Source organism: Suricata suricatta, chromosome 1, assembly GCF_006229205.1.
Source record: "Suricata suricatta isolate VVHF042 chromosome 1, meerkat_22Aug2017_6uvM2_HiC, whole genome shotgun sequence".
NCBI lineage: Eukaryota > Metazoa > Chordata > Mammalia > Carnivora > Herpestidae > Suricata > Suricata suricatta.
In genome coordinates, this window is record NC_043700.1 from 220,268 (window position 1) to 247,137 (window position 26,870).

The 26,870-nt window shown below is 54.7% G+C and overlaps 1 protein-coding gene across 1 annotated transcript in view; it reads right to left on the reverse strand.

Moving 5' to 3' along the window:
- Positions 1-26,870, reverse strand: part of DLGAP2 (DLG associated protein 2) — a 648,525-nt gene that overhangs the window by 139,563 nt on the left and 482,092 nt on the right. Inside the window, exon 6 of the mRNA XM_029933318.1 lies at positions 12,880-12,945. Coding sequence (XP_029789178.1) covers positions 12,880-12,945 — 66 coding nt within the window. The remainder of the gene's footprint in view (positions 1-12,879; positions 12,946-26,870) is intronic.

Genomic DNA, 26,870 nt, shown 5'->3' on the forward strand with positions numbered 1-26,870 from the left:
CACAAATCCACCCGGAGAGAAATTCAGTTAGTGTGTTGTTACCAATGACGGGCATTCATTCCGGCAATTTCCCAGGTGCAGACGACATGCCATGGTCTGGTCATTTCACGCGGTACTCCCCAAGTCCATGGCTGGCTCTGCTCCAGGGACACATCAGAAGGACAAGGGCTTATTCTTGAAAAATACATATATATGTGCATCTGCAGCTCCTAGAGCACCAGGGGGACAGGCACAGGACGCTCCGTGCCCCTGGTGATGGCGTGTGAGCGCAGGCCGCAGGCCCTGCCCTGGGAGCCCAGCGCCTGCCCCGGCCCGGTCTGCTGCAGCAGTTGCACACGCGCATGTGGCGGAGATGCGACCTCAGTGTGCATTTGGTTGGAGATGGCACAGGCCAGGTGGGAGGGGCTCCCTACATTCCTGAGTCACGTGTTAAATCCTCACCTCCGGTGTGAGTGCTGACCTCGGGGTGTCCACCTGGAGAGGGAACTGGCCTGTCCCTGCTCCTCCCAAGAAATGGCCCGTGCCGTGTGCTCTCCCTAAGGTCTGTCTCACAGTCCCTGGAGGGAAGGTACCGTGTGGCAGAGACCTTGGCGCCTCCCGTGAGTCATGTGTCACCCACACATGCGCACGGCCCTGCCCTTTCCAAGGCTCTCCCCGGGACCTCCCCCTGCTGGGCCCATGTCCTGGTCACCTCCCCCACCCCTGAAGCCCCAGTTTCCAGATGGCTGTGGAGAAGACAAGTCACATGCTCCACACAGGCCCTGAACAGTGGATGTGCCACACTGCCACCCGACCCACATTTTTAGTCATCACTTAGACATTAATGCTTCCGACGCTGCCCTGCTACCCTTGTCCGTCCGCACAGCACAAGCCACTCCCCCTGTCTTCTTGGTCTGGTTACAGCCCAACTGCATTTTATATAATTCTATTGGGTTTTAAAAATGGAGTTTCAGCTCTTACTAGGAGTAAGAGAAGGCAGAGAGCTCATAAATGGTATTTACAAACACCTGGGCTGCTCGGAATTAACCTCACTCTGCAGGCCGGAGGGCCTCCTGGGAAGACTGGTGGGCAAAGAAAAACACGAGTTGAATGTAAAATCAGGGGAGGAGAGGACATTTAGTGCCGGAAGGAGCGTGTCATCTCAGATTCACTGCGGACACTTTGTCACTTCCAGTGCCTCCCGCCGCCTCCTTCCCTGCTGCCTGGGGAGGTGCTGGGTCCCCCCTTCCCTGACGCCGTGCACAGGGCAGGGCTGTCCGTGTGCTTTCTCAGCAGATGCCTGCCCAGCTCTGCTCTGCATGAGAGGCACATCTAAATGCTCTGCAGGGCCCAAAACCACCATTCCAAAAGCATGTTGAAAGAATACATAGAGTTTTTTGCATCTTTTGGCTCAATATCTAGTGTTTTGCGGGGGCACCTACGTGGCTCAGTCGGTTGAGCATCTGACTTCGGTTCAGGTCATGATCTCATGGTTCATGAGTTCAAGCCCTGATTTGGGCTCTGTGCTGACAGCTCAGAGCCTGGAGCTGCTTCAGATTCTATGTCTCCCTCTCTCTCCACTCCTCCCCCATTCATGCTCTGTCTGTGTCTATCAAAAATAAAAACATTTTAAAAAGAGTGTTTTGTGCATAGCAGGACTTTAATAAATGCTAGAATCAACAAACACATGGGTGGGGGCTGGGCGGGCAGGTGCATGGGGGTGGGTGTCTGAGTGGATGGATGAATGGATGAATGAACAATGGGTTCTTGAGCCCTATGGTCACGTTTGCAGCCTGAGACATTGTGCCAGATTTATTTCCATGTCATCTTGGGAGGGGGATCATTTCTGTGACTTCCCAAGGATCTGTGATTATTTATGGATAAAAAGAAAAGAGGCAAACCAAGAAACAGACTGCTAACTACAGAGAACACACTGATGCTGCGTCACTAGAGGGAGGTTGGCGGTGGGGATGGGGGACCAGGTGATGGGGATTAAGAATCGCACTTGAGGGGCGCCTGGGGGCTCAGTCGGGTGAGCATCTGATTTTGGTCTTGATCTCACAGTTTGTGGGTTCAATCCCTGCGTCAGGCTCCGTGCTGACAGCTCAGAGCCTGGAGCCTGCTTCCGATTCTGTGTCTCCCTCTCTCTCTGCCCCTCCCCCTCTGGTGTTCTGTCTATCTCTCTCTCAAAATTAAGTAAACATTAAACAGAAGGAGTGCACTTGCTGCTCTGAGCACTGGGTGACCGGTGAAAGTGCCGGATTGCTGTATGCACACCTGACTCTAACACGGTACAGTCGGGAATTAGAATGAAAATGTGATAAAAAGGCATGCCGACTGGTTGAGCAAGTGAACATATGTCGTGCTCATGTGCATGTTAATCCTGTGCTTACTTGAAGTGCAATTTGTTACTATTTACCTAACACTTCATTCCATCTCACGGTCAAATACACAGAATGCCTTTTGTCCGAGAATTCAGTTTGGTGGACCAGACGTGTGTCTGTGCCACATGGTGTCCTCCTTAGGGGAGGGGGGCCCGAGCTGGGGTGACCCCCCAGGCTTGGCTCCGTGCAGACAGAGCGGCTGCTCGCCGTGCGCCATGGCTGAGGGCCTGCCCCCTCCCCTGCGCGGAGACTGGCAACCAGGCGGTTGGCCCGTGAGACCGGCAGAGTCGTCCCTTCCCATCCCACGTCTCTCGCACTTCTCTGCCCCCTGACCTGCCAGGCAGCTGGCACCCCTCACCCCTGAAGCCACCACTACAACCGTCCAGAATGGGGAAAATGCCCCGAACCTCAGTGCACCGGCTACTTCTCCTTTGTCACAGACGGCCAGGTTCCCAGCTGCCTAACATTTGGTCGGATGACCCCGGCCTCCTCCCCCGACAGCGGACCCTTCATCTACCGGGTCCCAGAAGCCGTGCTTCACAACCACAGGCGAGCGTCCGCGTGAAACAGCGAGATCCCGCCCTTCTGCAGACCAGCCCGCGGCCGCCCCCGCCCCCTGCCACCAGACGCTCCAACCCGAGGACTCACACCTCCCGGCTCTGAGGCACAGCTCCAGCACGCGAGCGTGCCTGGGCGCCATGTGCACTCGAAGATGCAAACGCTGCCACGCGAAAAAGCCTTCGGAATCTGAACACAACCCGAGAAGTCCACGTCTCCAGTTACCGAAACTCGCAGATGAACTTAGTGCTTGTGGGGACCCTATTCCGGAGCAGCAGGAAGGGAAGGGGGCACAGCCACCCGGGGCCTCTCGCCTGTCCTCCCTGAGGGTGACCCCTGCGTCCCCCCGGATCCCCAGGCTCATTCTCCCCTATCTGGGGTTGGCCTAATAGCAGTGAACATCACAGTAATGAGATGTGGTAAAAACTAACATCCATCAAACACTTACTGTGATAAATCTTGTTCAGGTCGTCAGACCAATCTTTCATAATCTTTTATGAGGTAGGAAGTAGACTTATTTGCTGCCCCTTTCTTTAAAAAATAAACAAACAAGTATTTAAGGGACCAAGTTCACAGGGAAATGAGGCAATTGCCTGGGCACTGGGGGCGGCCCTCAGAGCCTGCCTTGGTGTCCCCGCCCCCCATAGCACCTCATCCCCAAACACTGCATGGGACACAGTGTGACCTCCTCTTCCTGCCACCCCAGGTTCTGCAAGACAGCCTTTCAGTGGCTGCTGAACTTTTTGTAAAAACGTTTTGTAAAAACAAGATGTATTTTATACCGGAACCTAACACTCCCCCACACACACGCACACAACACGCACACACATGCAAACACGCACACACACGCACACACATGCATACAACACGCACACACATGCACACAACACGCACACAGTTTCCTTAAGCGATATTTGCCCTTATCATGTGTGATGTGCATTGATCTTGTTCCTTCTACACTTTCCATACATTCCTGTTCCTTTTTCTTTTTCAATTAAAAATTGCCAACAAGGGGCACCTGAGGGGCTCAGTTGGTTGAGCGCCCAAGTTCGGCTCAGGTCATGATCTCACAGGCCGTAGGTTTGAGCCCTGCGTCAGGCTCTGTGCTGACAGCTTGGAGCCTGGAGCCTGCTTCTGATTCTGCGTCTCCCTCTGTCTCTGCCTCTCCCCTGCTCATGCTCTGTCTCTGTCTCTCTCAAAAAGAAATAAACATTTAAAAAATTTAAAAACTTCCAGGAGACTTGAATTCGTGGCCCATCAATGCACCACAGCCCACCATTACAAACCAGTCATGTCAATATGCATGAGGAGAAACAGGAAACGAAATGAAAATCTCCCACTGGATTAGGGAAGGGTCAACCAGATGAGCCACAGCTTCTGTCATTAAACACGCCTGTCACCTTATCTCCTTCCCTCCTGATCTATTTCCACCCAAGACCAGTTTACTTAGGGCTAAACCGTCTCCCACGTAGCTAGAAGTTGCTGGCCTGAGGTGCTCTTAGAGAAAGGGGTGTCTCAGAAGGCACAGCTCTGAAAGGCAACCTAAAGTGTTTTGCGTGTCGTTGCTTGAATCTGCAAGGGTGTGCATGTGTGTGTGTGTGTGTGTGCGCAAATATGCATATGGAAGTAGCTTGCTTCCTTACGTGTTTTCTGCGGGAGAGACCTGGTGGGCAGGTGCCCTGAGAGCCTTGGGGAGGGCAGTGGGGGCTGGGCCCTCACATGGAGGCGGAGAAGACCCCCAGGAGTCTGGCCGGTGTGCAGCAGCGAGGCCCCTGTGGGGAGCGTGGGTGGGGCTCACCCCGGGCGGGCCGCTGTCCTCCTGGTCTGTATCCTCATGGCGGGCCGGCGCCAGCCCGTCTCTCTCACACCTCGGGGCCCCGGTCCCCACCTCGTGTTCTCCTGGGAATCACGAGGCCACAGCCCAGCGCAATTCTGGGTTTGCCAGTGGCCTCACATGTGGGTGCTCGTTTTATTTGGGAGTTCACCTAGCTGCTTTCTGAGTAGTACTTTGGGTTTGTTTTTTACACGACTTCAAAGCTGAAACAGAATCTTGTAAGCTAAGTGTGTTCTTGTTTTCTGTGCTGTTGTTTTTAACAGAAACCCCAGTTTCAGTGCACGAAGAGGGGTTCCCGGGGAGGGAGGCCCGGCCCCCTGGCAACATCCGGCGGAGGCTGCAGAGCCACACACGGCCCGGGGCACCTGCAGGGGCCGTGAGCTGCAGCCAGCGCCACCCTGCCCTGGGCGCGGCCGCCCAGGGGCCGTGCTGCGAGGCGGGCAGCCCTGGCGGCGGGACGTGTGCCAGCAAAGGGAACCTCCTCCCACACCCCCGCCCGCCCCGTCCAGGTCCGCCCGCTCGGCCTGCGTCTGAGTTCTGGCCGAGGCTTCACGCAGCGGCTCAAAGGCCGGGTGACCTCAGGCCCTTGGAGGCTGGGGGGCCGGGGACGGCGTCTCTCGGCCTGTGTGAGCACTCACGCACCGTGCGCCCTGCTCGGCACAGGGCGCCTCTGCAGGATGGAGACCCAGCCTCAGAGCTGTGTGTCTCGGATTCACCTTCCAGAAGGAGCCCCGCCGCACAGGCCCCGCGATGAGCGCACGCTTTTTCTGAATGTGTTCTTTAACGTCTCGCCCGCACGCTGACATGACTCGTGCCCCAGAGGTGGCTGTCGGGTGTCCAGGTCAGGGTCAAGAGCACAGGAAGCTCACACTTTGCTCCCACGCGGGGCGGGCTGACTGGTAGGTGCACGCAAGGCGGGTCCTCCGGCGGCCGGTCCCAGCCACATTCGGCCTGCCTACCTCTCTCTGGACAGCCTGCTCTGCCTTCTGCACCCTACTCTCCGGCTCCTTGCTCCGCACGGATGTGACTTTTGTTGCATTTTTAGGGAGTATAGTCAGTGCCCCTCTAGCCGCACTGAACTCATTTTCTCTTGCCTATAGAGCAGCCTGGTTTGTTTTTCCTAACTCCTCCACCGCGTGGGGCTAAGTCAGGGAGCTCGCTGGTCATCTCGTGGGCGTGGGAGCACCCTAGAGCAGGGCACACTGAACTGCGTCGCTCAAAGGAATGAGTGAAGGCTGCTGTGGTCTGAATGTCGGTCTCCCAACATTTATATGTTGATGGCACGGGGTGGCTCGGGGGGTATTTAGCTCCTGAGGGATGAATGCCCTTAATGAGAGACCCCAGAAAGCCCCCTCACCCCACCAGGTGAGGCCTCCCAAGAAGACGAAGTCTATGAGATGGGAAGGACCCCCACCAGACCCCAAATCCCCACTACCTTGTCGGTCTGGGACTTCAGCCTCCAGAGCAGCAAGATGTAAATGCTGCTTTCATGGGCCACACAGCCCGTGGTCATTTGTTACCATGGCCCGAGCGAGCGTGGACATGGGCTGTGTGCACGGGAGCGTGAATGAGTCAGTAATGTTGGAGGAAGGGAACCGGCTCAGGGAGAAGACTGTGATTCATTTGGTAGCAACCAGGCTCGGACATTGTGCAAGTTAAAAATTGATATTTAGGGGGAAAGCTAGGGAATGCATTTTAGAAGTTTAGAGGTAAATTCCTAACATCCTAATTTCCACAAATAATAAATATTAGCAAATTTAAAACTAATTTTTATTTCTTTGCATAGAAATAAAGTTTTGATGTGAAATGGTTATATCACAATAGTCATTTGGAATGTTCCCTGGGCTGATGTCTAACCCCTCCCCCGTCCTGCAGGATGTGACAGTAACGGCTGACGTCACCGCCTGGGGAGGACTCTCCAGGGCCACCGGAAGGAAGCCCGAGTGTCCCAGGTGTGGGGGTGAAGGACAGGGGGACAGGGAAGGGTGGAGAGAGGGCTCCACACAGCTCAGGGGACAGCAAATGAACACACTGTCACTGTCTCGACAGAAACGTGGCAGCATTTCCACTGTTTCTAGAAACTTCTAGGAACTTCCCTTAAGGAAATACGTATGGATGCCCGTGTAGTTACAAAGCTACATGTCTGCAAGGTGACCAGGGGTGTTTATAAAAGGACGCAAAATATAAATCTCTAAAAAGGGAGTTTTAGACAAAATGTTTTCTTTTTGAGAGAGAGAGAGAGAGAGAGAGAGAGAGAGAGAATCCCAAGCAGGCTCTGTGATGTCAGTGCAGAGCCCAACACAGGGCTTGTTCCCATGACCTGAGAACATGATCTGAGCCAAAATCAAGAGTAGGACCCTCAAGCGCCTGAGCCATGCAGGTCCCCCATCTAAAAAGTGAGTTCTTTTAAAGTAAGTTTTGTATAATTAAATGCCATGTGACACGCATGTGGTTAAATGGTGTGCAGACCAGAGACGATGATGAGATGTCACACTAGCTGAGAACATATCCCTACAAACGCAGCTGCCCCACGGAGGCTGCCTGTGACGGTGATTATTACTTCAACACTCAGGTACTTTTTAAATTGCACAGCCCACCCATTTTCCCTGTGTTGCGTCTCATAGAATATGTACCTACTGTTCTTTGATCATTTAATCTTGCCTTTAAAATTTTTTTTCACTTTACAGCTGACGTACAGTGTAAAATCTGGGCCAATACTGCAGTCCTCATAAATGCTTATAAATTGCCAACTCTTTACAACTGATTTAAATACAACGTTCAAGAGAACGGTGTCACGAGAATTACCGGCAGAGAGAGCAATCTGATTTCAGTGTGTCTGAAGGTCTTCCCTCAGACGTTTTCCCTAGAAGTCGGCTTTTCTCTTCTATTGTAGTCATTGTGAAGGTGCTAAATTAATTCACTTTTACCGCCAACTTCAGATTAATTTTCAAGCCACCTTCTTGATCTTCCTAACTTCATACATTGTATAATGTGAGCCTGTGGCATGCATGCACCCATAACGGGGCCCAGGATGAGCACAGAGCTGATCGTTCTATTTCTTTACTAAATTATCTGACGCAGAGGACAATTTTAGGAGCTCGCCCCCCTGGAGCCTCGCCGCTGTGCGGATGTAGCCCGCGCTGCTCTGCAGAACGGGCCGTGCATTGCATGAGCGGCACGCTCTCTTTCCACAACCACGGCACTGACATGACAAAGTGCCGTTAACGTGGGGTAGGAGAACGGGAGAGCCGTGCACTCGAGATAGAACACCTGTAAAGACCCATCCAGTTCAGGTGACACGGGCAGAGGCAATTTGAAAAAGAGAAAAAGTCTACGAGTTGGTATTTGGTCCTGCTTGGTGGCTCCAGCAGCGGCCAGAATGTGACTCAGCCCAAGCTGCCCTCTTCCTTCTTTCTCGTCCTGTAGAGTATCATTCCTGCCCTGGGGGCGCACTTAAATCACGAAGGGAACCCTCAGCGTGCCCCAACCACACATCAGAACGTCCCGGCACGGGACCTGGTCTCTGGGTTTCTAAACACTCCCCAGGTGGCAGACACCCAGCGTTTGGGTGGACAGGCTGAGAAGGATGGCTGGACCCACCGGTGCGTGTCCCTGACCGGGGCCACCTCTGCCTGGGTCCTACCGCCTGCCTTCCCGCCAAGTCCACGCTGCGCCTGCCCGTTCAGCACCTCCGTGGGAAAACCACATGTGTCTATGAGCTCCTCGTGACCCAAGTCCCCAGACCCTCATCTTTCTTTCCATCCAAAGCCTCTAAAATCCACTGTCCTTGACATTCTTGGAACCATCATCCCCTCATGGCCAAACCGTACCAACAGCTCACCAAACACTTCCTGTCCCTAAACCGCACGGAGGTTCCTCAGAACAGAATTAGGAGCCAGCAGTTCTACTGCTGGGCATACGCCCAGAAGACGGCGGGGAGGTCCTGAGGGGTTCTGTGCGTCCGACAGGCTACTCGTCATAGTGCAGTGGCAGAAGCGTCACGAGGGTCCCATGAGGGATGGAGGGGCAGCCTAAACGGGGCCTGGCCAGGCGACCAAGTGCCATGCAGCCTTGAAAAGGAAGGAAGCTTGTCGCTTGCTATAATATGGCTGAAACCCGAGGACATTCTACAGAGTGAGAAAAGCCAGGCACAGAAGAACACACACTGCGTGACCCCACTCAGACTGGGAACCTAAAGAGTCAAACTCACAGAAGCAGAGAGGAGGGCGGTGGCCCTGCGGTGGGGGAGGGGCAGTGCTGGCCCCTGGGTGCGGAGCTGGGTTGGGGAAAATGGGAGCCTCGTGGGGATGGGTGCTGGGGACAATCACCCAACAATGTGAGTGTGTCCCATGCCGCTGAATGCACACTTATAAAGGGTCAAAATGATAAATTTTATGTTGTGCGTATTTTACCAACACAAAAAAATACTTTCCGTCTGTACAATGCAGCCTGTATAATGCTGCCAGCAAGACCCTCTGACCCCTTCAATCCCCCCTACTCACCCCTCCACACTCCGTTCACATGACTATGGCACAAACTTAAACTCCTGGTCTGGGACACAGCAGTAAGAAAGAACACCGGTGGGACCTGTGTTTCCAGGGTGATTCCCAGAAGCGTTTAGCTCTGTGCCACTGCTTGGTCACCCACGCCCCTCCCATGGATGCCATCCCGTGTTAGATAAGGCCCAGTGCGCCATGATTTAGCCAGGAAAAGGCGTCTCCCCCGAGGCAGACCAGCTCTCAGGGATGTACCCGGCCCTGGCTCTCCCTGCAGGTCCTGATGCTGACCTTCCAGCATCAGATCCCCACCAACCACCAAATGTGGCATAGACATACACCCCTCCTCTGTTTTGGGCTGTGTCACCCGTTCTAAGGCTGTCACAGGAAAGGAACCCATGCCACATGCACAATCTTGTCTGAAAACGTTCAGACGCACGTGAATCACCAAAGTCCCAGTGAAACAAAGGATGGGACATTCACTGGACACCCCTTCCCGGGGACCGTTGGCGGGGATGGAGAGAGCCAACGGCTGGAGCGAAGAATGCCGCACGCCCGTCCACACGAGCCGGTTCGCTCTCAGTGAGAAGTCAAGATAACTTCTTGGCTCTTGGTTTGCACATTTCCGAGGAAAGAAAGGCTTGTTCAGAATGGCAAGTCAGAAGCAAATTTCGAACTTGTTCACAATGGAAAATACAGTGTCATTCTTTCAGATCTACACCTGTATTCATAATCTTATTGAAAAGAAAACTTTTTTGCCTCTAATTTTCTTTAAAAGAAACCACAGCTTTATACAAATGGCCTCTTTCGATTTGCAATGTTATTCCTTAAGCCAATCAAATGGGCAACAGATTCACTGGCTAAAGGTCTGAAATAGATTAAGAAAAATTCATACAGGTCTTTTACATCTTTGGTTAGGTTTATTCTTAGGTGTTTTATGATTTTTTTGTGCAATTGTGAATGGGATCTGTTTCTTGATTTCTCTTTCTGTTGCTTCATTTTTGGTGTATAAAAATGCAACCAATTTCTGTATGTTGATTTTGTAGCCTGCAACTTTACTGAATTCATGGATCAGTTCTAGAAGGCTTCTGTAAAAGACCTGTATGCTGAAAACTATAGAAGACTAGTGAAGGAAATTGAAGAAGACACAAAGAAATGGAAAAACATTGTGTGCTCATGGATTGGAAGAACAAACATTGTTAAAATGTCATTGTTACCCAAAGCAATTTACACATTCAGTGCCATCCCCATCAGAGTTGCACCAGCATTCTTCTCCAAGTTAGAACAAACTATCCTAAAATTCATATGGAACCACAAAAAAACCTGAATAGCCAAAGTCATATTGAAGAAGAAAACCCAAACTGGAGGCATCACAATCCCAGACTTTAGCCTCTACTACAAAGCTGTAATCCTTAAGACAGTGTGGTATTGGCACAAAAACAGACACATAAACCAATGCAATAGAATAGAAAGCCCAGAATTGGACCCACAATGTACTTCCAATTAATCTTTGAGAAAGCAGGAAAGAGTATCCAATGGATAAAAGACAGTCTTTTTAACAGGTGGTGCTGGGAGAACTGGACAGCAACATGCAGGAGAATGAAACTAGACCACTTTCTGACACCATTCACAAAAATAAACTCAACATGGATAAAGGACCTGATGCGAGACAGGAAACCATCAAAACCCTAGAGGAGAACGCAGGAAATAGCCTCCTTGACCTCAATCACAGCAATTTCCTCCTCGACACATCCCCAAAGGCAAGGGAATCAAGAACAAAAATGAACTGTTGGGACCTCATCAAGATAAGGCAATGCAAAGGAAACAATAAAAAAAAAAACTAATAGACATCTGAAAGAATGGGAAAAGATAGTGGTAAATGGCATATCAGATAAAGGGCTAGTATCAAAAATCTACAAGGAACTCACTAAACTCCATACCTGAAAAATGAATAATCCAGTGAAGAAATGGGCAGAAGACATAAACAGACACTTCTCCAAAGAGGACATTCAGATGGCCAACAGGCACATGAAACGATGCTCAGAATCACTCATCATCAGGGAAACACAAATCAAAACCACACTGAGATACCACCTCACACTGGTCAGAGTCGCTAAAATGAACAAATCAAGAGACTATAGATGCTGGCGAGGATGTGGAGAGACGGGCACCCTCCTGCACTATTGGTGGGAATGTAAACTGGTGCAGCCGCTCTGGAAAACAGTGTGGAGGTTCCTCAAAAAATCTATCAGTAGAACTCCCCTATGACCCAGCAATAGCACTCCTGGGGATTTGCCCAAGAGAGACAGAAGTGCTGACGCATAGGAGCACATGTACCCCTAGGTTCATAGCAGCACTGTCAACAATAGCCAAATCATGGAAAGAGCCTCAATGTCCATCACCTGATGAGCGGATCAAGAAGATGTGGTATATATACACAATGGAGTACTACATGGCAATGAGAAAGAATGAAATCTGGCCATTTGTAGCAAAGTGGATGGACCTCGAGGGAGTCATGCTAAGTGAAGTAAGTCAGGTGGAGAAGGACAGATACCATATGTTTGCACTCATAGGTCTAGCAGGAGAAACCTAATAGGGGACCAGGGGAAGGGGAAAGATGGGGGGAGGAGTTAGGGAGAGGGAGTGAGGCAAATCATGAGAGACTTTTGAATGATGAGAACAAACTGAGGGCTGAGTAGGGAGGGGGGAGGGGAAGGGGATGATGGTCATGGAGAGGGGCACTTGTGGGGAAGAGCACTGGGTGTTATATGAAAACCAACTTGGTAATAAACTATTTAAGTAAAATTTAAAAAGTAAATTAAAAAAAGAAAGATTCAGATTCAAGCTAAGTGATCTTTATGTCCCATAATTCAGCCCCGGGGGCTGAGACAGCACGGGGCCCTTGGTGACCTGGGGGAACGGCCTGGCCGTCTTTCAGGCCACCGCACAGCGCAGGGCGGAGAGCACGGAGACAGTAGGCTCTGTTTTCTCACTTGCTGTTGGATGTTGAATTTATTCAATAGTTCACGTCCGACAGAAACACCAGCCCCTTTTCACGTAAGCGTGATCCACGTCAAGTGACGATGGCCAAAGATGGCACTGGCCCTCTTGTGTCTGTGAGGGCAGCAAACTAAAATCTCCCCAGAAATAAGCTGTGACGGGGACTCAGCACCCGCACTCTGTGCGCGGGGCTCGCCCGCGTGACCGGCTGTCTCGGGTCAGGGGAGAGCCATGAAGACCATAAAGAAAGAGCTCTTCCCTTCCTTAGCTCCACTGAGAGCAAGTTTTAGTCCCCACGGGGCAAAGGGGAGAGGTGCCATTTCACACATGTATCGATGATGCTAACAGCTTAATAATTGTTAATAATAATTAGCTGTCTTAGTAATTAATCTGTGAGGATCTGGGTCAAATGTATCCTCCCCTGTGGCTTCTACAATGTTTATAAACTCTTTAAAATGTTCACCACATCTCACTCAGCTCTTCAGATTAGGACGCGCAAAGTCACACACTTGTTTAACCCGTCTTTGCGGTGGGGATCCCGCCTGTGAGGTGCAGGGCGCCACCCGGCCCGGGGCGCGCCCGCCGCGTCTGACCTGTGCAGTCACCAGGGCCAGGCTGTGTACTCTACCTAGATCCTCCTCTGCTGGCCCCGGAAAGCTGATGCCCGGCTGGACCAGGTCCCCGCCCTCTTCCTCTGTAAGAGAGAGAGAGAGTCACTCTTTAATACATTGCAGGGGTGGATGGCAGTTAGCTCGGCGCGTCCTCAGTGCTCTGCACCCCTGATGCCCGAACATGACAGGGTCGTGCGTGTTTGCTCCAAGGGCCACTGCGCGGAGCTCCCTGCAAGCTGCGCCCTCGGCATCAGCAACCCCTCTGTGACCTGGAACGTGGGCGCACGGCTGCCCCGCACAGGTGTCCACTGAGGTAGGGCGGCCATGGTTCCCAGCTATGCCTCAGGCTTCATAAATAACAGATAATAGGCCTCAGTGCTTCTGCAGATTTATTCGACTTCGTCTGCAGAGTCAGCCATCAGCCACACTTTGCCCCCGCCCCCCGCCCTCTCCTGCCCCTTGAATCCCCAAGGAGCATTGCACCACTCAGGATGACACTTCCTCCCTTGTCTGGAAAGTTCTACGTTGGGGCTCATTCAGCAATATTCAAAGCCTGCAGTTACCATGTTCATGCTTAGTATTAGTTAATCTTAAGGTTAGTTTCACCCCAAACGTAATTTTGTCTCCTTCTATTGGGAGAACACGTCAGGTCACTAGACTGACGTTAAATGGGTCACCGGCATATACTGCAAACGTGCACAGGTGTCCTAGCCGTGACCTCATCATGTGGGGGTAAAAGGTGTAGGGGTCATGGCGCACTGACCTTCCCCCTCAGGTGGGGTGGCAGAGGCCAGAGAGATGCCGGGACCTGGGTTCTTCACCCGGCTGGCACGGGGAGCTGGATTAGACAAGTCTGCTGGCCCCGCCCTCTGCCTCTGCAGCGGGTCCGGGACCCTCACACCCTTCAGAAGGGAGAGGCGTAGCCGGCTAATCTCCACATGGACACAGGCGGCTTCAGGCAAGGGCTCTTCCGGTGACACATTATGTATGTAAAAATACGTATTTAGGCATATATCCCATAAATATAATTTTCCCATGGGCATTTATGCAGGCTTTCAATATTCATGAATAAGTTTGCCCTGTGAGAAATATTAAGTATGGTTAGCCATGCTATTGTCTGCAAAGGATTCATTCTAGTACTTGGGGATCAATCAGCATTTTCAGCTCCGCAGACCAGCATTTTCCGTAAGTCTACAGGATGTTCAGAAAGGCAGACAGAAGGCTGGCAGCGAGAGGTGCCCCCGGGGCTCCGGGCTCTTCTCACGCAAATCCGCAGTGGAATTTCATGTTATGGGATCTTCCAGCCATTGCTTTAAAAGTTATATGTGTTATATACTTTTATATATGAATAATAAGGGTGTGAACTGGGTCAAGTATTTCTGACCACGCCCCTGGTCCCATGGAAAGGCAGCGCTGCACACTTCCCGGCTGCGTTTTCCTGCTTGTGGCCGGTCTGCTCCGGAGCCAGCCGGTCAGACGAGCGTGTCAGGTATAATATTAGACCAGACATGGCTGCGCTGCATTGTTTAGAACTAGAATGCAACAGAATGCACACTACTAATGAAACACGTTGCCATGGTGACCGTGGTCCGTGGCCTGCACGGCCAACTTGGCAGCAGTCTGCATTAGCTGGGGAGGAACTGAATTAGAATAAACCCAAACAGCCGACCTCCGATTCCAGACCTGTTCCCCGTAGCTCAGACACACACACACATAGCAGAGAGCAACGAAGGACAGGCTTCCACAGAACGAACAGGAAGGGTCGGCGGACACGGCGTCAGCTGTGGAATCCCACGCACGAGACATGCCAAGCACACGTAGGCCGCTGACAGAAAGCTCATACGGAGCTCACGACCCGTTAGCCTGCAGTCACCCTACAGCTGCACGTGGGGCCCAGCTCATTATCTCGAGAACACTCCCGGGATGACAGGGAGTGGGTTTGAAGGTCAGTCCTGACTTTTAAAGGGAGGAATGATTAACTGCATATTTCGCCTCTGCTTCTGTCCTTTATCAGACCAAGATTAATCGAGGTCTGGAAGCAAGCTGACCAGGCTAACTCTTCACAGCTAAAAACCTAGGACGTGGGTTGAGTGTGCACGCCTCCCAGCTGAGGGCCTCACTCCAGGGTGGGTTGGCATAATTAGCAGTCCTGTCCCGCCTCACCCAGCCAGGCCTGGTCTTCTGGCTTACATGCGTTTTCTCCATGTCTGCACCGCCTCACAGCCAGAGCTGGACCAGCCAGCAGCGCCACTGATGCACGGGCAGTGCCTGTGTGCCTGCTGCCCCACCGTCCCCAGCGTCTGCCCTGCGTGCCGCCGGACGTGCGACGGACGAGCCGAGGGCACGGGCCACACGTCCCACTCTGACACCTGCTGTGACAGGCTCGGCTTGGACCGCCTGTGCTGACCCAGGGACACCTGCCTGCGCATCCCCTCGGGGGTCTTCTTCTGCACCTGTCTGTGCTCTGCCTCACCAATGTCACCGGGACAAGTATCACCTGAGACGGATGCATGGCAGCATGTTGGGCCAGCACCTCTGCTCGCTCTGCACCAAGACCTTCGGAACCCAGTGGCTGTAGGCTGCCTCGCTGCAGCGCCCTGGTTTCCTGCCAGCCAAGCCAGGAGGGGCCGGAGTGGCACAGGTTGAAGGGTGAGATTAGTCAGGGCCAGGAAACCAAGTGCCCATCTGAGATCATGTGAAAATGTCCATCGCCATTTCTCAGCAATAATAGAAATGTGCCGTAGACCGAAATGTTTGGAGACACTCCACCGACACATTTAAATGCACGTAACGAATTCAGTCTTCACTCACGTGAGCCCTGAAGGGACGCCCACAAACTCCATGCCCAGCTTACCCCATGGTTGCTTTTCTGTCCTACTGAAACCCAGTGACATCAGTACCAGCAGACAGAAGACCCCGTTGCTGCTCCTCCCTGGGGGCGGATCTAACCAGGTCTTTCTGTGGCTCTGGGTCCGCCATGCTTCTCCAGAGCCAACCCTCAGTTCTGCACAAGGTGTGTGCACAGTGGGCATCCAATGCACGTGGTGTGGGCACTGACACAGTGTGACATGGGCCTCTTCCTCCCTTTCCTGGAATCACCCACAGACTAGGGAGGGGCCTGAGACAATCGGTGGTGACGCTCAGTAAACATGGGGCGTCACTGCTGCTCCACAGGGGATCCACGCACCCCCCAATCCCAGTCACCACAGGATGGCGTCAGCACCGTCAGCCTCGCTGGAAGGGAAACGGGCAGTACGGTGCCCACCCACAGCTCGTCCTCACAAGCAAGGTCAGGGGCTTGCAGCATCGACCTTTTCCAGAGAGGCTGAGGACACGACCTGAGGACACAGAGCGCCCAGCAGCCCCGGCTGGTACCGCTGTCCGTCATCCCGCTGGGTCCATGCAGGCCTGTGCCCTGACCGGTGCCGACTGAGGGGTGCTTTTGCCCTGACCTCCTCGAGAGGAAGCCCACCATGCCGGACTGGGATCGGGAGGAGGTCAACCCCTGAACAAAGGAGCTGAAGAGGCGAGAGGGATGATTCGGGGTGGGTGAGGGACGCTGAGGCTCGAGGGCCCAGGCAGACCAGCTTCGAGAAGTCCCCATGGAAGCTGGTGGACATCTGAGCACCTCTGCTTTGATGGACCCAGAAACTGGGGCCTGGGGTCCCGGTGAGCCCAGCCTCTGACTCTGCAGTCGGGGCTCTTTCAGGCTGGGGGCATCCAGGTGGAGGCGTGAGCCATGGGTGAGCCTTCATTTCATGAAGACCTGACCTGTGAACTCCTACTGGGAGGCTCAGAAAAGACACACGAATTCAGGCTCGGGGATTTTAAACCCCTGTAGGCTCAGGTACAAATCACACCTTTGGAGAAGGGAAGAGTTGTCTCTGAGTCATGCTGACTCGGAATCTATCATAAGAAATAGGAAGGGCTTCAGAATAGTAGGTAGAAGGAAGAACAGTGCTTGTACAGGCGGAGGGAGCTGGCTCATAAGAAAATGTCAGATTTCCTGTGTAAGAGATCCGGCACGACAGCACCTCATAACCACCACGAAAACACCACGCCTCACTTTGAACCACAGCGCCTGGGCCTCCGCCGCATTTCCCAGCCCGGGCAGCGGGTGCGTGTAGTTACCAATCCATGTGGCCCCTGCTTCCCGGTGCCAGTGGGAGAGCATGCCACGTCCTGACGGAGCTGACAAAGGCCCGGAGTCGAGAAGTGACGCGGCCCGTCCTCACCAGAACCGAGACTCCACGCTGAGCGCTGTGCACAGCCCCTGAGTGGGACACCTCCATTCCCAAGCGTCACCGATGCAGAACCCCGAACTACAGCGCAGCCCTGGGGTAGGACGCGCGAGCCAGGGCGGTCCGCCTCCACGCTCTCTGTGCCCGCGAGGCTCCTCTGCACAACCCTAGGGCTGAGGGGCACATCGGGGTCCCCAAGAGCCGCTGGCCAAGGGAAGCTGGCCTCATCTCAGTGTCTCAGTGTTCCTTTTACTGCAGGGACAGTGGGCTTTGCTCTGATGGGAGTAGAATCACAAGATATGCTATCAAATCTAGGTTTCAAAATCCGGCTGCTGTCCCCAAGGACCATGCGTCGCCCCCACGCCAAGCCCGGCTGGCCCTCGGCCTCTCCTTGGGGCTCCTTCCGCAGCCCAGTGGCCCATCCCAGCTCACAGAAGCCTTGTCCAGGTGCAGGGCTCCTTGCCCCCGGGTACCGCCACCTCTGTCCATCAGCACCTGCAGACTGGAGCTCTCCTGCCATTGCTGTGCACCTCCTCTGCCCCGCCATTGTCGCCCCCCCCCACCCCCAGAACGCCACCTGTGCTCTGGTGAAGGGCCAGGGCCTGGCGCGGAGGCTGGCGGTCACGTTCGTGAGTCTCCCTGTGAGGCTGTGAGGTTCCTGACCATGTGGTGGAGGTCAGGAACCTCCTCATGGACAGGGACAGCACGGGGCCTTGTGGAGTCACCAGTGTTACTGGCACGAGCACAGTGACGCCCTCAGAGCGCGAGGTGGCCCCAGGCTTCAGGCATCACAAACGCCAGCTGCGTCTGCCAAGCAAGCGAAGTAACCCCAAAGTTTGGCGATCCGACAGTCTGCCCAGTTTCTAGAACCTCCCCACTCTTTAAAAGTTTACTTTAAAAAAAGCACACTCAAGCCTACATTTTAGCCGTTTCCCTAATGACAGGATTTGAAGGCTGCTTAAATTAAGGATTCATTTCTGCTCTGTTAGGACAAAGACACTGATTAGCCTGAGTGCTCGCTTCCCCGCTTCCATTCACAGCTGCGCCGTCAGCCGCCACTGCAGTGATCACTAAGGGCTTTTCTTTGAAAGCCACAGGAATGCTCACGATTTTATTTTGGACCAAGGATCAAGTCTCAGCAGAAGCTGCCCCTGGAGTTCGCAGAATTTCCATACGAGTTAAATGTCACCCAAGTCAGGAAAAGAAGACACCTCAAAGTCACTAAGGAGGCCACCCCAACTCTGCCCAGGGTCACGAAGGGCTCTCGAAGCAGCGGCGACAGAGCAGACCGTGTGCGGGCAGCAGCCGTCACGGCCCTGGCTCCCGGGCCTGGAGGTTCATCAAGTCAAGTTCACCACCACCCGACCACTGTGCACTTGCGTAAACCCCAAGACCGTCTCCCAGAAAGTTCAGTCATGCCTAATTGCAACATCCATTCCCATTTGCATTTCTGGACTTGTGGGGAAGATTAAAAATGCTGAAGGGAAAAGCAGTCTGATTCTTATTTAAATATCTGAAGGCCTTGAGATGAAACCGTCCCTGTCTGCCGTGAAAGCTGAACATTACTCACTTCAAAAGTGATGTTAATTATATTTTACGTAATACGTTTGAAATCTAAACTCCAAATGCCTGCGGAGGTAAATCTTTTGCACTACCTTCTGTATTCAATAAGGTTTTATGCCAAAGTTTGCATGCAGATTTGTCCATCATGTTTAAACTGGAAATGCTGCTTGACGGACAGAGTGAGGGGCACTTCCGAGAGCTTCGGAAGACCTGGCCCTCCCACCTCACGTCACTGCTGCCCAGGCCTACGTTCTACGCAGGTCTCAGAGATCAGATGATGTGTCAAGACCAAAACACGTCCTTTGTCTCTGATGGCAGCTCGTCTGGCGCGGGCTCAGGAGGAATCGCCGGCGAGGGCTGCCACGTGCCACACAGAACCCAGTTCCGTTTGCATTTCAGATAATCAAAGAATAACTCTTTTCTGTTGTAGCCCCTGCCAAGTCTGTTGTTTATCTGACACTCGGCTTCACCAGGGCGCCCGGTGCTTTGAGTTGCTAACTCTCGGCTTGACTCCCGGGGGAGCTCATAGGAGATGCTCAGCTAGCTCCTGTACTCGTAATTCTCGAGACCATCAGCCTCTGTGTCCAGCCAGCAGCCCTGGGCGTGCGACCCGGAGCCACCTTGCTGTGGGCCGTCCTCGCTCTAAGAGACATCGCTGTCACCCTCGTCACCTTCAACCTCCCCTTCCTAACAACCCTCGGACCTGCTGTGGCCTCAATTCCAGCCGACGTGCTCACCCTGTTGGTAAGTCCGTACCTACAACAGCGGCACTTAGGGAACCACCAAACCCCGTGTCTCCTAGAGTAACCAGGCCCCTGGCCCCTCACAGGAGCCTTCCGGCCTCCTAATGACTGCAGGAGTGCCAGCGGACGCCACTTCGGCTCAACGTCACTACTGACGCTAGGACTGACAACCATCTATGAACCAAGAGTCAATGATGACAGATACCGTCTGAGAAAGCGCACTCCAAGGCCAGGGCAGGCTCATTCCTGGCCCTGCGGGCCAGTCGAGTGTGAGGTCAGGAGAGCCAACCGCCAGCTTGGTGGAACGAACAAGCTGATCCAAGGCCCTGATCCCACCCTCCCTTCCCCAGCGGAAGCCCACAGAGCTGACCCCCTCCCCCGCCCGGGGTCAGCTGTGGCCAGCCCTCCCGGGCTGCAGGGACGCCCGGCCCCCCACGGTGTGCAGGTGCCCCTGGAAGGACTGGCTTCGAGTGCAGCCTGTCACGCTTCCTCTCACTCTCTTTGTTGCACCCCGTGCTGCGTGGAGAGGAGTTTTTCAGGCATTTTAACATAAAAAGAAGCCATGGTATTTACTTTCAAATGCTCTCAGATTGCGTGTTTGACATGTCGTCTTAATTTCCTCCACCAGTGACTGGTGTCTCCCGTTGGGCGCCCACAGGGTGACTCCCAGGCCAGCTGTGCGGGGCCATGGCGTGCAGGAGGGCGGCGCCGGGCCACGGGCCTGCCTTGCCCTGGACTTCACACAAAGGACTGCAGGAAACTGGGCACTCTCCTTTCTTCTCTCAGACACCGGCAGGCCTTGGCTGGTGCGCATCCGACGGCGGCAGAAGGGTTCCCGCCGCTGGAGCCCTGGCAGTGCTTCCGAGACGCCCGCTGGAAGTGGCGCTCTCGGGAAGAGCGGTGCACTGGCCCCGGGTGCTTCGTGGCCCCGCTCTGCTCAGAGGGGCACTGCAGGCAGTCCTCCACAAGGCAGGCGGGACGGCCTCTGACCAGAGGGGTGACAACGGCCACGTTCTGCTTGCCTCCACACGTCCTGGGCTTTCCCGATCCCGTCCCCCAGCCCGCAGTGTGTCAGGCGTGCGGAAGGAAGGGCGATCACAGCGGCCGCTCCACAGTCTCCAGTAAAGCCTACGTCTGAGCGTCCTTCTTCACTGGAACGAGATGGTCTGGAGGGAACGGCCGGGGTAACAGCGCGGAGCTCCAGGCCTCGGACCTCCTCCGTCAAAGACCAGCGTGAGCTCAGGGCCGCTTCCCTCCTGTGTGCGGTGGGAGCATCGGGGCTCAGGAAGCAGCTCACGGGGAGCAAGCTGCTGGGCCGCTGGGCCGGCCAGTCTGTCCACGCGCCGGCCGTGTGTGGCCATGGAGCCCGGAGCTCAGGTGCCCCTGCCCCCAGCTCTTAGAGGTGTTGGCCCAGCGTCAGCATGAAAACCATTCTCTGGACACTTAGTTTGTAGGTAACGTGAAAATGGAGTAGTTTGGTGTGTTTTCTTGCCTTCCACCTGCAGCGCACGCGTGGGGCTTCCTGAGCATCTAAAAAGGCAGTTTTTGAGCATAAATCCGAGAAGGAGTGCAGCTGGGCTCTGCGGGGTGGGGGTGGGGGGAAGCGCAGACACGTCTCACTGCGCATCGGCCCAGCTGGTGAGGCCCCTTGGGCTCCTTCACAAGAAAGGGACGAAGTCCTAGCTTGCGAGGATGACATGCCCACGGTCCCCCCACACTGGCCCAGACCGGAAATCCAGGCCCGTGCCCCCCTTTCTCTCGTGCTCTCGGAGTCGCCTGCTGTCTCTGGACACTCACTCTGTGCCCCAAGTTACCTCGCCCTCGCCCTAGAGGAGGGCGTGCGAGATCATAATACTGAGGACAAGACGCTATTATTCCCATTTTGCAAACGAGGAAGGTATCTTCCGGAATTTTCAGTAATTAACGTAAAACCCTATGAGGCATGCCTGACCCCTCACACTATCTCGGTTTCGGGCGCACAATGTAATGCGTCAGGATCTGCACACACACGGGTGGTGGCCACCGTAAGCCCCGTCGCAGCCGTCACCGCTCGCTGTTACAGGAGTATGAGGCGCTCCCTTCGTGACTTTCAGACACGCGACACGGCGTGACTGCCCACAGTCACGGCGCCGCGCCCACGATACCTGCTCCAACAACCTCACGACCGCTCTGTGAAGTGCGGAGACCAGACAGGCCCCACCTTGGTCTCTGGCTCTGAGTCCCCCGTCCCTGTGCTGCATGCCAGCAGCAGCCACTCATCCGTCAGCCTGAAGCCCCTTGGACCCTCAGGAAACTCACGGAGGGACGCGTGTGTCCCCGGCACCACCTCTCCCTGTTCTGTGCCTTCCTTAGGTGTTCGTGTGCCCATACTCCTCAGTCTCATCCTTAGAGAAATTCCTTGCTGGAATCGAAATCTGGGCTCAGAAAACAGCTATGCCCGATTCGTTCACACTGAAATGTAAATGGATGCCAGGAAGCCTCCCCTGAGTGCCTGCTCTGCATTCAGGTCTGCCTGACTGTGGGCAGTGCCAGGAACTGTGTCCCTCCCCAGAGCAGGGGGCGTCAGGCCTGTGATGCTGGGGCCTGTGTCTTCTGCCCTTTCCTCCCCAGCCCACCCGGAGCAACAGCTGTGTGAGGCCTGGGCCTGTGGGAGGTCCTCACCCTGCCTGAGGACCAATACCTCTGACCGAACCATGTGCTGGTCCTACAGTATTAAAATTCCCCCGAAAGCATCACTGAGGAGATGGTATTTTCACAGGTACTGTTTCACTGAACCTGGTTTTCCCGTCGGCACAGCAGCCCCCTCGTTAGGTCTGGACTCAACACCTGCGGACCTTCGGAACCGGAAATTCCCACTTGGCAGATACCTGCTGACACAGAGTCACGCTGACGGTGCTCATGCGCGGGGCCCACGGTCTGGAGGAAACTCACACAGAGGCCCGGCTTCTGTACAGGGAAGGGAGTTGGGAACCCGCAGACGCCACAGGGCGCGTCCCTCACGTGGGCACGTGGACGGCCAGGCCCTCGCCGGCAGAGTTACTGTAAAAAGTGCATTTTCAACTGCAGTAACTGTTAGTGATTTATTATGTTTGGTTGTTACAAAGACATGAATAAATCCATAATTGTATATAAAACTTATTATATAAATCTATTCACTAAAGTATTTCATAGCCGAAATGTCACATTCGTTTCTATTTTCTGAAAGAAAGCAATTTCAAAGATTTGATTTGCGGATGGTTGTTTCAGACCCCGAATCTCTGTAAATACCCACTCTCAGGACTACTTAGCCTAAAACTGAACTTTGATCTACAGCCCCGGGCCTGGCCACTGTTCACTGCTCCTCTGGGTATTAGTAAAAGCAAACGTCACTGGACGAGCCTGACACCTACGACTCACTGACACATCGCGCCGCCGGTGTCATCCCTCTGGTTCGGATCCATCCCGCGTCACAGTGACCAGCGGGCAGCGGCGTAGGCACGAGGTTTGACTGCAGCACCCAGGTGGTGATTGGGTTCCGGATCATTTCCGGTTTAAGGACTCTGTGGCCCCTGACTAAGCACAGAAGGGCGGAGTCAGGCTGTGGTGGCCTGGCCGCCCAGTGCTGTCAGTCACCCCCGGGCTGGTCCTGTGGGCTCCCCGGTGACATCCGGTGAGTGGGGCAGCTCTGACAGCCGCCAGGTCCGTCTGTCCCCCCGCAGCGCACCTGAGATCCGCTGCCACAAATGCTCGCGTCCTGACACCGCGGCGCGAAGGGACGGCGCTCACTCACACCGCGGGCTCCAGGGCAGCAGGCCTGCCCTCAGCCGCTGATGTTCTCTGATGGAATCCCACCCCCCAGGGGCTCTGACCCTGCCTGGAGTCGGAGGCACAGGGCGGAGCAACCCTGTCCCCGGTGGCGGCCCCTCCCTGGCTCAGGAGTCGCGTCCCTGAGGAAGCAGGGCAGACAGCCTCCCAGAGGGACTTTTCCCTACCCTGGGTCAGAGCTCTCTGGGAACTTTCCAGAACACAACAGGCTCCTTCCCCAGAGTCACGGAGACCCCAGGAGCTCATGGCGCTGAGCAGCTGCCAGACCTGAGACTCTCCTGCGTGGGGACCTGGAGCTCCACCTGCCTGGGTCCACGTGCTCCCACCTGGGGGCACAGCCTCCTGGCCCATCTGGGGTGAGCGCTGACCTGCCCAAATCCAGGTGGAAGGACACTCCCGCCTCTGTGACTGGGGCGAGTAACGTGAGCCTCAGTCCCCTGTCTGTAAAATGGGGACGACGTGAATGTCAAAGGGGTGTTTTTTTGTATTATTATTTTTTTTGTTTATTTTTGAGAGAGAGTCAGAGTGTGAGCAGGCGAGGGGCAGAGAGAGAAAGGGACACACAGAATCCAAAGCAGGCTCCAGGCTCCGAGCTGTCAGCAGAGAGCCCGATGCGGGAATTGAACTCACAAACCACACGCTCATGACCTGAGCCAAAGTCGGGCACTTAACGGACGGAGGCACCTCAAAGAGGAAAACCTGTGATGTCCCCGAGCCGAGCAGGCAACACGGACACGCCGTCAGCATCCCGCCTTCCCAACGAAAACCCAAGCAGCTCTGGGGAGAGGCCATGCGGCGTCCCTCCCCTCCAGCGAGACTACTGAGGGGCGGAGGAAGGTCTCGGGCTGCGGCACAGGATCCGGGTCGTGAGGCCCAGGAGACGGACGAACAAACACGGAGTGGAGATCCTGAAGATAAAGATGGTGGCTTATTTGCTGATTTTCTACAAGACACTTGAGCCGTTAAAGGCTCACTTTGTCCCTTCATCTGCAAAATGGGCCAGCACCCAGACCACACCCGTCTGTCAGCAGTTGAACTTGGGTGCTTTCAGGAAGGACAGGGGAAGGCCCGGCCCCTCTGCCCTTGGACAGGGGGCACTGGCCCCGTTTCGTTAGCTGTCTCCACCTGAAAAGCGCTGCTCGTACAGTCTCCCACTCGGACCCGTGCTCCCCTGTGACGCGCACGGCCCTCTGCCTCTCCACCGCCTCCCCCCGACTCTCAGGACGCTGGACCAGCGCTCGAGGAACGTGTCCCGCCTGGGCTTCAAGGTGCAAAAACCTCAGGAAAAGTCCGCAGTTTGTCACCTGTGCTTACAGTGTAGAGCAGGTCTGGCTCATCCACCTAATCCAGAGGATACTAAAAAAGCTTCCGATTAACTGCCAAGAGGAGAGGAAAGGAGGACAAAGAAGAGTTTTCACAGGAGGATAACGGGGCTGCTGCATCATGACCATCCCAATGGAAGCTCCTTTCCGACGCCTCCCGTCAGGGCAGTCTTCAGAGTCCGCACAACCCCGGCGGCTCTGGAATGGGACCCTGGGAGCGTCTGGTGTTGACGTCGGTCCCAAGGTACTCAATCTCACCAACACCCAGTGTGACATTTCCTTACGGACACGGCAGCCATCGTGGCAAATAAAGTTCCAATGGGATGGATGTTACTCAGGGGGGAAATGATGAAACACCAAGGGGACAGACCCGCTTTCTGGGGCAGGGAGACTCTGGGTGGCTCTGCACCGAGGGCCAGAGTCTCAGAAATCACACCACCGTCTGTCACTGCCTCCTCCTCAGATACATGGCCAGGAAGGCCTGCGCTCATTTGCCATAGATCACCCGGGAGAGGTTAGGAACTACGCATCAATGTTTTTGCATCAAGTGCGATGGTCACGGAAGACAGAGTGCCCATCAACTCACAGCTCGTGTCTGCATCCTTGTCCCCAGGTGCAGTGTGCACGGAGGGCCCGAGACCCCAGTCACCTCATATCTACACAGAAAGTCTGATGTCCCCAATCACCTCCTATCTGCATGGAGGGCCCGATGTCCCCCATTAAACTGAAAGTCCCCTGCATTTCTGGACTGACCTCTGTACTATCATCAAAGGGTTCTGCCCCCACAATACAAAATTAATGCTCCATGCAGTATGCCTGAGGCCGTCGGGCTTAGGGACAGAGCCCCCGTGTGGAGGAGCTAAGCCACCAGGCTGTGAGTTTTTCTTTCTTTTCAAGTGTCTCTGGGCAACGAAGCTCTACAGAACTCATTTCGGAGTCTTACAGGAATCCCCACAGAACTTTCTGTCTCAGACACATGAGTGCTGAGTTCAGGAGCTGGTGAGCTCTGCTCTGGCCGGGCCTCGCGGGCACTGCTGGGCCGGGCCAGGGCGAGGTTGCAGGGTGGACGCTGAGGCACGGTGACGCTGTAGGAAATCACACACGCTGGCAAGTAGCAGGTTCTGAGGCCCATGGCATCCATTGGGGGCCCCGGTGTCTGCTCCCTCTCTGTTCTCTGTCACGGAAGCACAGTGGCGAACTCACTTGTCACGTGCCAGCTCTGAGGCCAGACAGCCCTAGTTCTGGAGACGGACCCGCTCGCCCACCTCGCCGGGCTTCTCCGTGATCCGGTGGTCAGCAGGGAGAGATGTGGGCTTAGCGCAGTTCCGCTAACTGCGCAAGCTAAGTGTCTGCCCACACACGCTGTGCTTGGGCAATGGCCATCCCCACACCAGCACAACCCAGTGTAGACGGGCACCTGAGACACTTCCACCATAAATCCCAGGTAAATCTCAGCTTTCAAGTCTTCCCTCCAACCAAAGGTCTGCCGTTTGCACGGCTTGGCTGCAGACCCCGCCAGTGGGGGCCTTGGGAGCTGTGGCTGAGGCCCCAGGAGGAGACTCTCGGAGTCAAGGGTTTTCTCCACCTCAGGGCTGGCCGACCCTTTGCATGATAGGAAGGATAAGCGGACAGAAAACAACGATTTACCAAAACGACGAGACTGTTCATGGCTTTCAAGAATCAACATGCACGGGGCAGCGGAAGTCCAGCCCTGACTTTGGCTTCATGAAGCACGTCCTCCAGGGAGCCAACCCTGTTCCCGCCCGTGAACGGGGGGCTGCTTCCAGCCACCCACGTGCAGCTGTGCGACGGCTCCCAGGCGGCGGCAGACCCTCAGCTGCCCAGGGTAGAGCGTCCTCCTGCAAAACTGTGTTTTCGTCCAGAAAACCGCCAGGCAGAAGAGATCTGCGCCAGGCTAATTATCACTTGGATCAACTTCTTGTTACATGTGCCCCTTACAGTTCCCATTTGTACTTTTTGGTGACTGAGCAAAGCTTAGGAAGTCCCTTCAGGTTACGAAATGGAACCTCGTATTAGACTTATTTACTCAGAGACCTGCAGTCACCCAGGTCGTGGGAACAATCCTCCCACCGACCTGCACCTGCCTCTCCAGGAGCGTCACTAGTCTGGCTGCCCTCGGTTCTTGGGGCCACGACTTGGTATTATGATCCTAGGGAGTCACGGGAGTCGTGGCCCCGGCATCATCTGCGGGGGCCGATCGATCTGGAGGTTCCGTCCCGGGAGTTCTGTTTGGCTGAGGTGCGTCTGACTCCGGGTCTCACCACATTTCACACCGCGCCTGAAGCGTCCCTCCTTCCCCTGCATCTGGCCAGCA